The sequence below is a fragment of the Mandrillus leucophaeus genome, unplaced genomic scaffold (genome assembly GCF_000951045.1).
Source record: "Mandrillus leucophaeus isolate KB7577 unplaced genomic scaffold, Mleu.le_1.0 Scaffold100, whole genome shotgun sequence".
Classification (NCBI taxonomy): domain Eukaryota; kingdom Metazoa; phylum Chordata; class Mammalia; order Primates; family Cercopithecidae; genus Mandrillus; species Mandrillus leucophaeus.
Window position 1 is genome coordinate 5208365 of NW_012098099.1, and position 16634 is coordinate 5224998.

At 36.5% G+C, this 16634-nt stretch overlaps 1 protein-coding gene across 1 annotated transcript in view; it reads left to right on the forward strand.

Moving 5' to 3' along the window:
- LOC105534486 (probable C-mannosyltransferase DPY19L2) overlaps positions 1 to 16634 on the forward strand; it is a 161231-nt gene that overhangs the window by 113162 nt on the left and 31435 nt on the right. The window contains exons 16-18 of the mRNA XM_011973215.1: positions 9491 to 9538; positions 10828 to 10947; positions 12480 to 12654. Coding sequence (XP_011828605.1) covers positions 9491 to 9538; positions 10828 to 10947; positions 12480 to 12654 — 343 coding nt within the window. The remainder of the gene's footprint in view (positions 1 to 9490; positions 9539 to 10827; positions 10948 to 12479; positions 12655 to 16634) is intronic.

Sequence of the window (16634 nt, forward strand, 5' to 3'; positions counted from 1 at the left end):
ACAGAGTCTTGGTCTGTCACCCAGGCTGGAGTGCAGTGGCATGATCTCTGCTCACTGCAGCCTGGACATCCTGGGCTCAAGCGATCATCTCATCTCAGCTCTGTCAAGCAACTGGGACTACAGATGTGCATCACCATGCCCAGCTAATCTTTGTATTTTTTTGTAGAGAGGGGGTTTCACCATGTTGGTCAGGCTTTTCTTTTTCTTTCTTTCTTAACTTTCAGAGGGGATATAATTATTTGTGTTCCTGAATATTTATGAATTTTCTTCTAAATTTATGGTTAAAACTATTTATTGTAGAACAGTTTTGGATGGTTTTAGTAATGTCACTAGCATAAGCAGATGCCAGCAAAATGTATCATATCAGTCACACATAAGTAAATTGCTACAGGACTCAAGAAGTAAATTGTGAAGAAAATTTCCTTCTGAGGGAAATATCTCAAATGACATGTTTTTTAATGTTCAACTTTTATTTTAGATATGGGGGCACATGTACAGGCTTGTTACATGGGTATATTGTACCCAGGTAGTGAGCATAGTACCTAATAGTAGTTTTCAAGTTACATTTTATATTTGTAAATAGAATATTTGATTTTATTTTGTGACTTCTACTTTATAGAATCATTTTAGATTTATAGAAAAATTGTGAAGACAGTAGAGAGAATTTCCCTGAACCCCATCCTCCATGCTTGTATTTTTAATAAACAGCTGTGTATGGTTGTCAAAAGAGCTAATTAAGCTGTTAGGTGCATCTGTTGAAATTGTTTCCAAAATAAAGGGGACGATAGACCCATTCTATATTGTTCTGGACAGATGGAGCCCAGGGAAATGTGTCTTGGCATTCTAAAAAAGAATGAATGGCAAACCCTGGACACTATTCCCATAAGGAGTGCATGAAGGGACTTGGGATATTTAACTGGATAATAGAAGATTGAAGGGTATGTGGCAACTGTCTTCATGTATTGCAGAGGGTATAATGTGGAAGCAACAGCTCGCAGAGGCCAGTGGATGGAAAATAATTACTCAGAATATGGAAGTCTTATATACTGATTACATATTTGAAAGTGACAGGCCTGTTGTGTATGGGCAGAGGGTTCTGGGTTAAATCGCAAAAATAATAATAGCAGGGGCTAGTAGTAATACATTCTGAAAAACCAGTGTATCAAAAAGAGAGGGAATACTCCCTTCTCTTAGATCTGCTCCTCCGAGTGCTGACTGTAAGTAGCTTTGTATGTTTTATTTTAGAAAACACATATAGAAACACAGTATTTTTAAAAAATAGAATTGTAGTATTCTTCTTATCTGCAGCTTGTTACTTGTATTTAATAGTGTGTCTTGGGCCTCTGCCTTGATCTTCGTTATACTTTATAATGGTCTTAGGATTTCATTGTTGACCATCATGCGTAACTGCCATGTGGTTAGCCTTTCCCATATCAATGAAAGTTTAGAATATATATAACTTTTGTCATAAAAAAACCAATGTTTTGAGGATTGAACATCCTGGTTCCTATATCTTGGTATACTTATTCTAAGTATTTCTATAGTATAAAATATTTGAATTTGGACTGCTGATTATGAGGCTTGCATATTTTAGGATTTGATAAATACTGAGAAATAATAATGATGAGAGTGTCCATTTCCCTGCACCTCCACCAACATCGTTAGAAAGCTTTTAATTTTTTCTGATAGGTTAAAAATAGTTCATTTTATTGTATAAATTCTTTGTCAGTGGAGTTTTGCAGCTTTTCATGTGTTTATTTACTGTTTCTTTTTGACCTCTAAAAGTTGTTTTGTGGGCTTTTCTTTCTTTTCTTTTTGTCTCACTGCTGTGTATGCAGTGGCACAATCTTGGCACACTGCAACATCTGCCTCCTGGGTTCAAGCGATTCTCCTGCCCCAGCCTCTGGAGTAGCTGGGATAACAGGTGCCCGTCACCACACCCAGCTAATTTTTGTACTTTTAGTAGAGACAGGGCTTTGCCATGTTGGCCAGGCTGGTCTCGAACTCCTGACCTCAAGTGATCTGGCCACCTCGGCCTCCCGAAGTGCTGGGATTGCAGGCATGAGCCACCGTGCCCTGCCATGTGTTATGTTTTTGCTTTTTCCATAGACATAACATTTTGTCTTTTGTGTGTATTACATAGTTTCTTCCAAGATGTCAACTTATAGTTCATTTATGGTCTCTGCTTTGTAGAACTTCAAAATTTCTGTACAATCACCATTATATAATTTTTTCTGGGTTCATATGCTGCTTAGAAACAGTTCTCTACACCAAAAACATTAAAATATTTTTTCATGTATTCTTTCATAATTTGCTATTTACATATAGGTGATTAATTATTCCTGCATTAATTTTGTGGTATAGCGACATAGAAGAGTCTACCTTTCCCCCCTCTAATGAGATATTGTCCCAACACAGTATTGCATAAATCTTTTTTCCAAATGTCAGTTTTTATCGCTTATCAATTCTCATTGTATTTGAGTCTGTTTTAGATTGTCTCTTATATTGATCTCTTAGTTTATAGGAAAGCTGCTTTATTTTTTTATTTTTTTTCTTTTTTTGGCAACACATTTGTATCTAGCCACATTACCAAACTTTCTTTCTGGTTCTAATAGTTTTTCCATTGATGCCGTGGATTTTCTAGACAGGTTATCATATAATCTACAAATAGTAATAACTTTTTAATATTTATACTTCCCTATTTTCTTGTCTTGTGTTCTGGAAGCTAGAACTTCCAGAACAACTTTGAATCGCAGTGATAATGGGCTTGCTCTTATTTTGCTTCTGACTCTAAAGTGAAGAATGCCTTTATTGTCTCACTGTTTCATTTACTGTTAGTATATAATAGATAGCCTTTATTTCATTGAGAAAGTTTCCTTGGCCAGGCATGGTGGCTCACACCTGTGATCCCAGCATTTTGGGAGGCCGAGGTGGGCAGATCACGAGGTCAGGATATTGAGGCCATCCTGGCTAACATGGTGAAACCCCATCTCTACTAAAAATACAAAAAATTAGCCAGGCATGGTGGTGGGCACCTGTAGTCCCAGCTACTCAGGAGGCTGAGGCAGGAGAATGGCGTGAACCCAGGAGGCAGAGGTTGCAGTGAGCCGAGATGGCGCCACTGCACTCCAACCTGGGCAACAGATTGAGACTCAATTTCAAAATAAATAAATAAATAGGAAAGTTTTCTTTTGGTTTATATAAACCAGGATAATTTTAAAAATTAAAAACAGATGTTGAAAGTGTATAATGTGTGAATTGTAACTCAATAAAGCAGTAAAAAATGAAGGTTAAATGTTTAAAAAATGGCTTTAAAAATATTTGGGGGATTATTATATATTTTTTCTCCTTATTAATAACTACACTTGTTTTTAAAATTGTGGTAAGAATGCTTAACATGTGATCTACCCTCTTAACAATTTTTTAGCTGTATAATACAGTATTGTGGACTCTAAGTATAACATTCTATAGTCGATCTCTGGAACTTACTCATCTGGCTTAACTGAAACTTTAAGCCTGTTGATTAGTAACTCCCTATTTCCCCTCATTCCAGCTCCTGGTGACACCATTCCACTCTTTTGCTCTATGACATTGTCTATTTTAGATACCTCATATAAGTGGAATTGTGCATTATATATCTTGTGGGATTGGCTTATTTCAGTTAGCATAATGCCCTTCAGGTTCATCCATGCTGTCTCACATTGAAGAATTTCCTTCTTTTTTTTTTTTAGGCTGAACAATATTCCATTGTTTGTGTATGCTGCGTTTTCATTATTCATCTGTTGATGGACATTTAGTTGGTTTCCACAACTTGATTACTATGAATAGCACTGCAGTGAACATGAGAGTGTTAATATCTCGTTGAGATTTTGATTTCAACTCTTTTGGATAAATACTTAGAAGTGGGATTACTGGATTTTATGGTAGTTCTACTTTTAATTTTTTAAAGTTTTTTTGATGAACCTCCATCCTGTATTCCATAGCAAGTGCACCATTTGCAATTCCACCTGTGCAAGGATTTCAATTTCTCTACATTCTTGCCAACACTAATTATCTTTTGTTTTTTGGATAATGTCTATCCTGACATGTACATTAGAGTTGTAATCTTTCTGCTGGTAGAAGGTCTTGCTTCAATGGTGATAGCTTCTGACTGATCAGGTGGCTGTGGCAATTTCTTAAAATAAGACAACAATGAAGTTTGCCACATTGATTGACTCTTCCTTTCGTGAAAAATTTCTTGGTAGCATACAATGCTGTTTGATAGCATTTTACCCACAGTAGAACTGCTTTCAAAATTGGAGTCAGTCCTCTCAAACCCTGCCATGCTTTATCAACCAAGTTTATGTCATATTCTGAATCCTTTGTTTTCATTTCAACAATGTTCACAGCATGTTCACCAGGAGCAGATTCCATCTCAAGAAACCACTCTCTTTGCTTATCTATAAGAAGCAACTCCTCATCCATTCAAGTTTTATCATGAGATTGCAGCAATTCAGTCATGTCTTCAGGCTCCACTTTTAATTCTAGTTCTCTTGTTGTTTCCACCACATCTGCAGTGACTTCCTCTGCTGAAGTCTTGGACCCCTCAGAGTCACCCATGAGGGTTGGAATCATTTTTAATGTTATATGAGAAGAAAGCATTCTAAGAAAATAACATATAAAGTAGCAAATAAGTTGGAATCAATTACTTCCCATCTCTTATTGATGTTAGTATTTTGACCTCCATCCATGAATCACAAATATTCTTAATGGCATCCAGAATGGTGAATCCTTTCCAGAGGTTTAAAATTTACCCAAATCCATCAGAGGAATCACTATCTATGACAGCTATAGCCTTATGAAATATATTTCTTAAATAATAAGACTTGAAAGTTGAAATGACTCGTTGATCCAGACTGCTTTCCTGCAACCTTAATCTCCTTGTCCATCTCTATCAGAACTCTTGGGTGACCAGCTGCATTGTCAATGAGCAATTATACTTTGAAAGGAATCTTTTTTTCTGGGAAGTGGGTCTCAAGAGTGGGTTTAAAATATTCAGTAAATCATGCTATGACAGATGTGCTGTCATCCGGGCTTGTTCCATTTGTAGAGTAGAGGCAGAGTAGATTTAGCATAATTCTGAAAAAAGGCCTCAGGGTTTTCAAAGTGGTAAATGAACATTGGCTTCAGCTGAAAGTCGCCAGCTGCAGTAGTCCATAACAAGGTAATTCTGTTTTGGATTTTTCATAAAACCAGCTTTTGGTTTTATTTATTATATTTATGAAGGTTGTTCTCCATTTTATTAATCTCTGCTTATATTTTTATGTCCTTAGTTTTTCTTTTGGCGCACTTTTGTTGTTTTTCTGTGTTTAAAGTTCACATCATTTATTATCAATCATGATTGTGTCCTAGTAAATACATTTAAAGTTATAACTTTTTCTCTGAAGAAAATTCACACTGTATCCCATGATGTGTGTAGCATTACCATTAATGTTGATTTCTGTGTAGTCTGTGATTTGAGTTTTGGTCGTTTAATCCAAAATCAACTAGAAGAATGTCTTAAAATGTCTAACTAGTTTTAGGCCAGGTGCAGTGGCTCATGCCTGTAATCCCAGCACTTTGGGAGGCCAAGGTGGGCAGATCACGAGGTCAGGAGATTGAGACCATCCTGGCCAACACAGTGAAATGTCGTCTCTACTAAAAATACAAAAATTAGCCGGGTGTAGTGCATGCACCTGTAGTCCCAGCTACTTGAGAGGCTGAGGCAGGAGAATCACTGGAACCCAGCAGTCGGAGGTTGCAGTGAGCCAAGATCGCCACTGCGCTCCAGCCTGGCAATGGAGCGAGACGCCGTCTCCAAAATAATAATAATTTAAAAAAATGTCTAACTAGTTTCTTCTGTTGTGTATTTTGCCTTTAAAATTAACTTGCTATTTATTGAGATGGATGTTCAGTTTTAGTAAATGCTCTAGGAGGATGTTTTAAATGTTCATTTCTAATTTGGGGGAAATTCAAAGTTGCATGTTATATTGTGTTGTTAATGTGCTATTCTAAATGGTCTAGTACACCAACTTATTTTTCTACTTTATCTGTTTTCTTAGAATGCTATCTTCACATACAACATTAAAAATGAATTTTTCAAAATTGTCTTGTAATTTTAATAGTGTTTGCTTTATATAGATAGTGCTGTTGTTCATTGCATGATTATTATAGGATTGTACTTTTGATTATTAGAAAGGGTATTCTTTGCTTTACTTGGTGGTTTTTGCTGTAAATTTTTCTTTGTAGAAAATTAATATTGCCACATCTGCTTTCTTTTTTATAGATTTGCCTGGTTTACCCGTATTTATGCTTTTTTTAACATTTTTATGACATTTTGGTGTAGGTATATTTCTCATTGTTAGATTTTTTCTATTCAAATTTCTCTAATACTCATTTTCTAATTGGTGAATTTAACCCATTTTCATATTAACTGTGATAACTGCTGTGTTTGTACTTCTTCCTGCCATCTGATTTTGTGTTTTCTATTCATCGTGCTTTTCAAAAATTATTTTCTTGATACTTACTGAATTGTTAGCTATATCCCATTTCTATATTTCCTGGTGATTTTTCTTAAATTATTAGCAAATATATTCATCTTGATATTAAGAATTCATCAGCATCTAAAACCTGTTACCACCAACAATAGTAGCTAACAGTTATTATTTCCTGTGTGTCTGATACTATTTTAAGCTTCTTACCAGTATTAACTCAATAAATCCTCACAACCACCTTGTGAGAAGGGAGTCAGTTATTCCCATTATTTACAGATGAGGAAACCGGTAAGAAGGTAAGTAATTTTCCAAAAGGCACACAGCTAGTGAGTAATAGAGGCAGAATTCATACTCAGGCTCTGTACTTAGAGACCTGCTTGCTTCAGCACTGACCTGTCAGAATATTTTTACTTGTCCCTGCCTACACACCCTTTCCTTCCAGGTTATGCTGAAATTTGCTTCTAGATTGTTGTCTTAGCTGCTAAGAAGTCTCTAAGCATTTACATTAAAGACACCAGCAATCTTTGGACTTGACTTCAAATTTTACTGATTTATTTTTCCTTGACATGTAGAATTGGCATGCTTTCTGGGTGCTTTCTCACCTGAAAAATGGCTTTATTTTGCCCTCATATCTGATGGATAGATTAGTTAATAGATATTTGTGGGTTTCATTCAACATTTTGTTGACATTGCTTCTTTGTGTTCTAGCATTGAGCATTACGGATGAAAATTCCTATATAGTTTTTCTCTCTGAAAATCTATAACGTTTGGAGGGGTGATGTGTGTGCATTGTTGTTCTCTTATTCTTTCACTTTAGCCTCTCTTTTTTGAATTTCTGTTACTGCTTTTATCATACTATCTATTTCTTTTCTTTCTGTGTTCTCAGAGAATGTCATCACTGAGTCTTTAATACTGTCAACTTCAGCTGTGTACATGTTGCTCTTCAACCTTCTTTTGAGGCTTTAAATTAGGCAAATATATTTTTCTTAGAATTTCTGAAAACTCCTTTTCACTGGAGCTTATTTTAATTATATGGATGCATTATCCTCTTAAACTTCTGTGAAAATAATAACTGGAGTTTTCATTTGCATTAGCTGTTTCATGAGAGGTCAAGTTTTTTACTCATTTATTTTGGTGTTTCCTTTTCATGCTATTTGTGTCTTGGGATTTGATTGTATATTCACATTTTTAATTACCTACTTGATTTAAATAAAGTATCAGTAGTTACTTTCAGGGTTCTTGGTGATTATAATAATTACTCACCTACCAGGCTGAGTTTTGCCTAGAAGAAATCTGTTGTGCCTAGATTCCGGGACAAGTGGGGAAACCCCACTCCATTAACTGCATACACAGGGAAGGAGCTACAAGGGAAATAGAATAATTTGGTCTCCACTATTACCTTAAGAGACCTTCCCTGTCTTCTATTAAAAAAAAAAAAACCTACTGCATACAAAGGGTAAGAGCTACAAGGGAGATAGAATAATTTGGGCTCCACTACTACCTTAAGAGACCTTCCCCTGACTTCTCTTTTAAAAAACCTATGGGTCTCGTACCCCTGAACTTACTTTCCATACTTATTTCTCTCTTCACCCCCAAAATCCATATTAGAATGCAGCTGCAGGCTATAAAGCCTTGCATAAAAGTAAAATACCCAGTCTTTTCAAGAGAAGAATAAAATAGGCAGTCTCCTACCTCTTGTCTTACTCTAATATAAACTCCATGAAGGTAAGTGTTGCGTCCATACTGTTCATGCTGCACAGCAGTTGCCCTTATCTGCAGGGCGATGCATCCCAAGACCCCCAGTCTTGAGAATGCAGAGAGTAACACACCTGATTACCATCATCGGAACAGATTTCTGTTCACGTCTTCCACCCACAGATTTCATGCCTTTCCCATCTTAACTAAGTACTTATCATGGACTGTGGCCATAACTTTTGCAGTTTTAGGTGCAACAGCAAAACCAGCATTAATTTTTCCTTCTTCACAATTTCATGGATAGATTTGTTCTTACTGTAGATCTTAGCAACCTCAGCATATGATGCTTTTTCTTTTGAGAACTTTCACCTTTTTTACTTAAAGAAAGCACTTTACAGCTTCTCTTTGGCATATCTCAACTGCCAGCATCACTGCTCTTGCACTTTGGGGCCATTATTAAGTCAGAAAAGGGTTACTTGAAAACAAGCACTGAGATACCACCAGAGTGCATCTGATAACTGAAATGGTAAGTACGTGACTAACAGGCCGGTGACGTATACAGCATGGATATGCTGGACAAAGGGGTGAGTCACATCCCAGGTAGGATGAAGCAGGGTGACTTGAGATTTCACTATTCAGTATGGTGCACAATTTAAAACTTAGGAATTGTTTACTTCCTGGAACTTTTCATTTAATATTTTTGGACTGCAGTTGACCACAGGTAACTGAAACTGGAATGTGAGGATCGGAGGATAAGCAGGGACTGTGGTATTCATTTCATTGCACAGTGCCTAGAATACAGTAGGTGCACTATAAATATTTTGTAAAGGGATAACTTTTCTGAAACTAAAAATATTTATGCTTTACCCAATAATTTTTCTTCTGGAAATGTATGCTAAGGAAATATTCAGAGATGCTTATAAAGTTTTATGCATGAGTGTCCATGCTATTTGTAATTGTGAAAAATGAAAACAACTCAAAAGTTTAACAGTGGTCATCTAAAGTATTGTATACACTGTATATATAGGTTGAATAGAAGGTCATGCTATTCATTTATTCATGAGAGGTACAATCTCCAGGGATCTGTAAAATCTATTTTGTCTTAACCAAATAACTAAATTATGACTTTTAAATTGTTGTAATTTTTGTAGTATTATCTGATATTTTTATTTTTATGTATGTTCCTAAGTAGTTTAGAAGATAGTCAGATTTTTAAAATCAAAGATCAAACAAATGAAGCTTATTTTTATGTATTCATAGTATAAGAGACATTCAGTAAATAGATAATATTTTTGTTTTATTCTAGAAAACAGCTTCTTGAACACGGTGAGGTAAAGCTTTCATTTTAATCTCTAGTAGACTTGTGTATTACATTCTAGTTTGAGGATAATTGACAAAGGTATAACCTGCTTCTGACGCACCATCAGTTGTGAGTTGTCAGCATTGGTGATACATTTCTGCTGATCCTCCTCACTCTTTCATCTGCTCTTACTTTTGAATAGTAATAAGGATTTAAAAGCTAGAAGGCTGATTTGTGACTATAGTACAGAATTAAATTAAATTGCATTCATTTTACAATAACAAGCATTTGGTTTCTAGCCTGCAGAGCTAATCAGCTACAGTCCATTAGGGCAGGCACCCCTCGCCCTGTGACTGGTGGCCATCTGCCACCACGTAGATTTGCTGGTCAGTCAGCAACAAGCTCAGAAATGTTGAAGGATACAAAAGATACTAAAGTAATGTTGCTGCCCTTCAATATGTGTAATTTTACAAAGGAGACAAATACGACAACATTTTATATGGTGTAAAATTATTTTGTGGCATAAAAAGGAAAAGATCAGTGTGGGCTGGAAATATTTCCTATTTGATAGAACTTTAAGTGGGTGTTGAGGTAAAGGTCAAATTGACAGGAGTGGGTAACTGAATTTGAACTTAATAGGGATAGTTTATGACACATGTTGAGTATCCTTTATCCAAAGTGCTTAGGACTAGAGGCATTTCAGACTTCAGATTTTATTGAATTTTGGAATATTTACACTGTAGTTACTAGTTGAGATCCCTAATCTGAAAATCCAAAATCCAAAATGCTTCAATGAGCATTTGTTTTAGCATAACCTTTGAACATCACATTGGTACTCAAAAGTTTCAGATTTCAGAGCATTGTAGATTTCAGATTTTTGGATCAGGAACGCATTAGTAACTTTGTCACTTTACAGTGAGGCCCACTGTGTTGGTCCTCCGCCTCCTCACACCACCTCCTGCTCTCCCTGGCTCTTCTGCCTGCTCCATTTTCTTGCCGGCTGCGCTTATTGCCTTACAGTAGACTATGTAATGGATTTATTTATTTGCTATGTCTATGTATTGTCTGTCTTTCGTTACTAAATGTACTTAAATACAATACAAGGGCAGAAATTGCTCACTGTTGTATCTGAAGCACCCAGAAGAGGACCTGGAACATAGTAGGCATTCGATAAATTGTTGCTGAATGAATGAATACTAATAGGCTCATTACTAAGTTAGAAGATCCTTGTCTTAGTGAATAATATAGTTTTAATATACTTCATTAATTTAAAAATATGAAACATAAAAATGTCATTGCGCCTTATTTGTGTTTCTGTAGCTGGCTTTTCACACATTGCAGTTGTTAGCGTTTACTGCCCTTGCCATTTTAATTATGAGGCTAAAGCTGTTTTTGACGCCGCACATGTGTGTTATGGCTTCCTTGATATGCTCTCGACAGGTAAGGAATTCATTCTTGTGTAACAATACTGTTAAAACTATAGCAGCTACACTTAGTAGTTACTGCGGCTTTGCTAATTCAAAATATAAACACACTAAGTGTTTTTAACTTAACTAACTTAAAGGATTTAAAATATTACTTCATGATTCACTATAAGCAAGAAAAACAATTTCAAGTGGCTTTGAAAAGTATTTCTAGATTTTAATTGGTATTTCTATAACAAGTGATTAGGCAAACATTTCCCCTCTGTTAATATCCTGTCCATGAACATAACCTTTTGGATTTCGGGTTTGTGTAAGAGTGCCTGGCGCAGTGACTCACACCTGTAATCCCAGCAGTTTGGGAGGCCGAGATGGGTGGATCACTTGAGGCCAGGAGTTCGAGACCATCCTGGCCAACATGGTGAAACCTCATCTCTACTAAAATTAAAAAATTAGCCGGGCATGGTGGCGAGTGCCTGTAATTCTAGCTACTTGGGAGGCTGAGGCAGGAGAATCACTTGAACCTGGGAGGCAGAGGCTACAGTCAGCCAAGATCGCGCCACAACACTCTAACCTGGGTGACAGAGTGAGACTCTGTCTCAAAAAAAAAAAGTGTTTCCTGGTGGCCGGGCACAGTGGCTGACAGCTGAAATCCCAGCACTTTGGAAGGCTGAGGTGGGCAGATCACTTGAGGTCAGGAGTTCAAGACCAGCCTGGCCAACATGGTGAAACCCTGTCTCTACTAAAATACAAAAATTAGCTGGGCATGGTGGTGTGTACCTGTAATCCCAGCTACTCAGGAGGCTGAGGCAGGAATATTGTTTGAACCTGAGAAGTGGAGGTTGAAGTGAGCTGAGGTTGTACCACTGCATTTCAGTCTGGGAGACGAGTGAGACTGTCTCAAAAAAAAAAAAAAAAAAAAAGAGTTTCCTGGTTCACCACAAGTACCCTGAAGTACTCATCCAATACCAGAGTGGATGCAGAGTAATTGCTCTACTACGGTCCTGTTTGGCTCGAAGAATCTGTAAGAAATTCTGGGGTTCTATCACTGTATCTAACATACAAAAGAACTAGATAAATTAGAATATTGGGCCTAAGGTACTTCTACAGACAACTTAGTTTGAGTTTATAGCCTTAAAATACCATAATGCCTGTTTTCCTGAGAAGAATCTATATATGTCAAGCTAATAGGGCTTCCCTGTCTACTAACGATGTACACAAACGGCAGCCAAGGATGAAAGGATTTAGTTCTAAGATGTTTCACAGTTGTGATTTGTTTATTTTAATCCTTTGTAGTAAATTAGTACTAGAAGGATTAGGCATTCCTTCCTTAATTCTTTCCAGGGGAGAGAAAGTTCCATTTTCACCTGGGCCCTGTAATGCCAACATATTCGTTGCTTTGGAAACAACCGGAGATGGTAATTCTGTATACGTATGTGCTGATATCAAAGGGTAATTCACATTGGTTTGAGTAACAAGGTGAGAATTTATTGTTGACCCTACAGTACGCTTCATATAAGAACTATAAATAAATGATTTCTGTCGTTTCAGCTCTTTGGCTGGCTTTTTCGCAGAGTTCGTTTTGAGAATGTTATCTTTGGCATTCTAACAGTGATGTCAATACAAGGTTATGCAAACCTCCATAATCAATGGAACATAATAGGAGAATTTAATAATTTGCCTCAGGAAGAACTTTTACAGTGGATCAAATACAATACCACACCAGGTGTGTAGGTATTTGGTTAATGCATAGTTGTGCGCAAACATACTCACAAACACATTTGTGTATACTGTATAATTGTCATTTCTGATATATGTGTGTATGACAGATTTACAAATAGGCATTCATACTCTCACAGACTTTGAGCAGACTATTGTAATATCAATTAAACACTTCCAAAAGGTAATTTTGGCCCCCTTTAAGCCCCTCCTGATAATTATCAAATTAAATTAGTACCAGAAAATTAATGACTTTTCACAAGTTATGTCCTTTAACTCTCAGAGATCACTACAGCATTTTAACCATAACAGTGACAAATCAAAGCAGTAAATCTTTAAAAATGAAATTTCACACCTTGTGTCAGGCATAGCAGAAGATACTCTTGATGGTGGGGAGAACTGGCACCGCTTCTGTCACTACAGTCAGTGCCATCTCCTCTAATTCTGTAAACAGGTCATTGGCAGAAGAGTTAAAATCTTGGATATTCTATTTTCTTCACAAAATCATCTCATAGAGATAGTATACATCCTACTTTTAAATACTCCAAAATTTTCTTTTTAGCTTAGCTCCTTTTCTTCCTGTCTTTATTCAGAACTACCTCAAGCAGATACATATTTTTAAATATCTTTCCAGAGAATCAAGTATATTCTATAACATTTTATGCAACTAAAGTTTAAATCTAAGATTATTTTTGATATTTAGAAACTTTCTGTGGCACAAGTTCTTAGCTACAGTTTATTTAAATTTTCTTATGACTCTTGAGCTTGTTTCCTCTTATTTCTTATTTGATAACCACTTTTTTTACTAATTAACCATCATTAAGGTAAATCTTTATAAGCTTTAACTAAGATATTTGGTCTATAGCTTTCAAAGGGTGTAGGTGACAGCGCCTCGTTAAACTGCCAAGCCAGTTTAATTCGAATTTTAAAAGTAATCCCCAACTGACTTTTTCCACATAGGAGCTCAAGGTAATCATTCCCTTTCTTTACTCTCTCTTGCCCCTCCCCAGTTATAGCTATTTTTCCCAAGCTTTTAAAGATATCTGCCCTTTTAATCTTTTCTTGTGTCTTTCTTTGTTTCAGTGTTTGTATTGGGTTCCTGACAGAGAGCCTACATTTGGCAACTTATCATTCTAAGATAACTGCCACAAACCCCCATCTCACTTTTAGATGCCTCTTCTCTGATCTTCTTTTCAATCTGTCTTATTCTCCTTTTAATTACTCTTATTATGAGTTATCTCATGGTTACCACATATTAAAAGCTGTATGAAGTTTTGTAGTATTAGTGGGACTAGTGCTTCTATTGAGGACCGCCATGCAAGGCTGTATAGTTAGTGCACTGCACAAAGGTGACCAGTAGAGAGGGTAAGCCATGTACAAACGGGGCTCTGTCAAGTCAGGGGAATACCTTTTTCTAATCTATGTAGTAGGCTAAATGGAAACTTCCATACAGTGATAGGAAAATACCTTATTTTTCCTTGTTATGGTCATTTAGTTCACAGCCAAAAAGACAGAAGGTGGAGGGGGAGGATATTTCTTCCTCTCTGTCTGCCATAGAGGACAGCTCAGTGGGTCCAGCTCTTGCTGGACAGGTGTGCCTAGTCTTTTTTTGGAAGACCCTGGCCCAAGGCTTTCAATTCTTCTTGCCCAGCATTTCCCAACCTTAGCACTGTTGACATTGAGGCTGTCCTGTGTATTACAAGAAATCCTTGACCTGTATCTACAAGATGCCAACAGCATCTCCTCCCTCCTCCCCATAGCATGACATCCAAAAATGTCTCCAGAGTTGACAGTGCTCCCTAGGGAGCAAAATCATGCCTGCTTGAGAACCACTTCTCTAGCTTAACAGCTTGTCATCATTAATTATTGAGTCTCCAATAATAAATACACGTTCTTTGATTGGCTTACATATTTTCAAATTTGGGGCATATAAAGAAATTTTCATTCAAAGTTGCATGTAGAATGCTTAGTTATATTGGAAAGGAAACACTCAGGGTTCTCAAAGTTTTTAATTTATGCGGGTACATAGCAGATGTGTATATTTATGGGGTAGATGGGATATTTTGATACAGGCATACAATGTGTAATAATCACATCAGGGTAAATGGAGTATCCATCACCTGAAGCATTGATCCTTTGTGTTACAAACAATTCAGTAATACTCTCTCAGTTATTTTTAAATGTACAGTAAAATTTTGTTGACTATAGTCACCCTTCTGTGTTATCAAACACTACATCTTATCCATTCTATTTTGTTTGTGCACATTAACCATCCTCACTTCCCCTCCACCCCCTCACTATCCTTCCCAGCCTCTGATAACCATCATTCTATTCTTGATCTCCATGAGTTCAACTCTTAATTTTTGCCTCCCAGAAATAAGTAAGAACATGCAAAGTTTGTCTTTCTGTACCTGGCTTATTTCAATTAATGTAATGACCTCCAGTTCCATCCATGTTATGGATAGGATCTCATTCTTTTTTTATGACAGGATCTCATTCTTTTTTATGGCTGAATAGCACTGCGTTGTGTCAGTGTACCACATTTTCTTTATCCATTCACCTGTTGATGGACACTTAGGTTGCTTCCAAATCTAGGCTATTGTGAGAAGTGCTGCAATAAACACGGGAGCGCAGATACCTCTTCTAAACATTTATTTCCTTTCTTTGGGGTATATATCTAAGAGTAGAATTGCTGGATCATTTGGTAACTCTACTTTTAGTTTTTTGAGGAACCTCCAAATTCTTCTACATAGTGGTTGTACTAATTTACATTTTCACCAAAAGTGTACGAGAGTTCCCTTTTCTCCACATCTTTTCCTGTCTTTTGGATAACAGCCATTTGTTATTGCCTGTCTTTTGAACAATAGCCATTTTAATTGGAGTGAGATGCTATTTCACTGTAGTTTTGATTTGCATTTCTCTGATGATCATTGATGTTGAGCACCTTTTCATGTACCTGTTTGCCACTTGTATGTTTTCTTTTGAGAAATGTCTATTCAGATCTTTTGCCCATTTTTAAAGTAGATTTTTAGATGTTTTTTCCTACAGAGTTGTTTGAGCTCCTTGTATATTCTGGTTATTAATTCCTTGTCAGATTGGTAGTTTGCAAATATTTTCGCCCATTCTTTCTGTTGTCTCTTCACTTTGCTGATTGTTTCCTTTGCTGTGCAGAAGCTTTTGTACTTGATGTGATCCCATTTGTTTCATTTTTGCTTTGGTTGCCTGTGCTTCCCAGGTATTTACTCAAGAAATCTTTGCCCAATCCAAAAGTCCTGGAGAGTTTCCCCAAAGTTTTCTTGCAGTAATTTCAGAGTGTGAGGTCTTAGATTTAAGTCTTTAATCCATTTGGATTTGATTTTTGCATATGGCAAGAGATAGGGGTGTAGATTCATTCTTCTACATATGGATATCCAGTTTTCCCAGCACCATTTATTGAAGAGATTGCCCTTTCCCCAGTGTATGTTTTTGGGACTGCTGTAAAAAATGAGTTTACTGTAGATGTATGGATTTCTTTCTGGGTTCTCCATTCTGTTCCACTGGTCTGTGTGTCTGTTTTTATGGCAGTACCGTGATGTTTTGGTTACTATACTTCTGTAGTATAATTTGAAGTCAGGTATTGTGATTCCTTCAGTTTTGTTGTTCTTGCTCAGGGTAGCTTTAGCTATTCTAGGTCTTTTGTGTTTTCATATAAATAAGGATTGTGTTTTCTATTTCTGTGAGGAATATCATTAGTAGTTTGATGGGGATTGCATTGAATCTGTAGATTGCTTTGAATACTATGGACATTTTAACAATACTGATTCTTCCAATGCTTGAACATGGAATAGCTTTCCATTTTTTGTGTCTTCTTCAATTTCTTTCTCCAGTTTTGTATAGCTTTCATTCTAGAGATCTTTTATTTCTTTGGTTAATTTCTACGTATTTAATTTTATGTGTGGCTACTGTAAATGCAATTACTTTTTAAATTTTCTTTTTTCAGATTGTTCT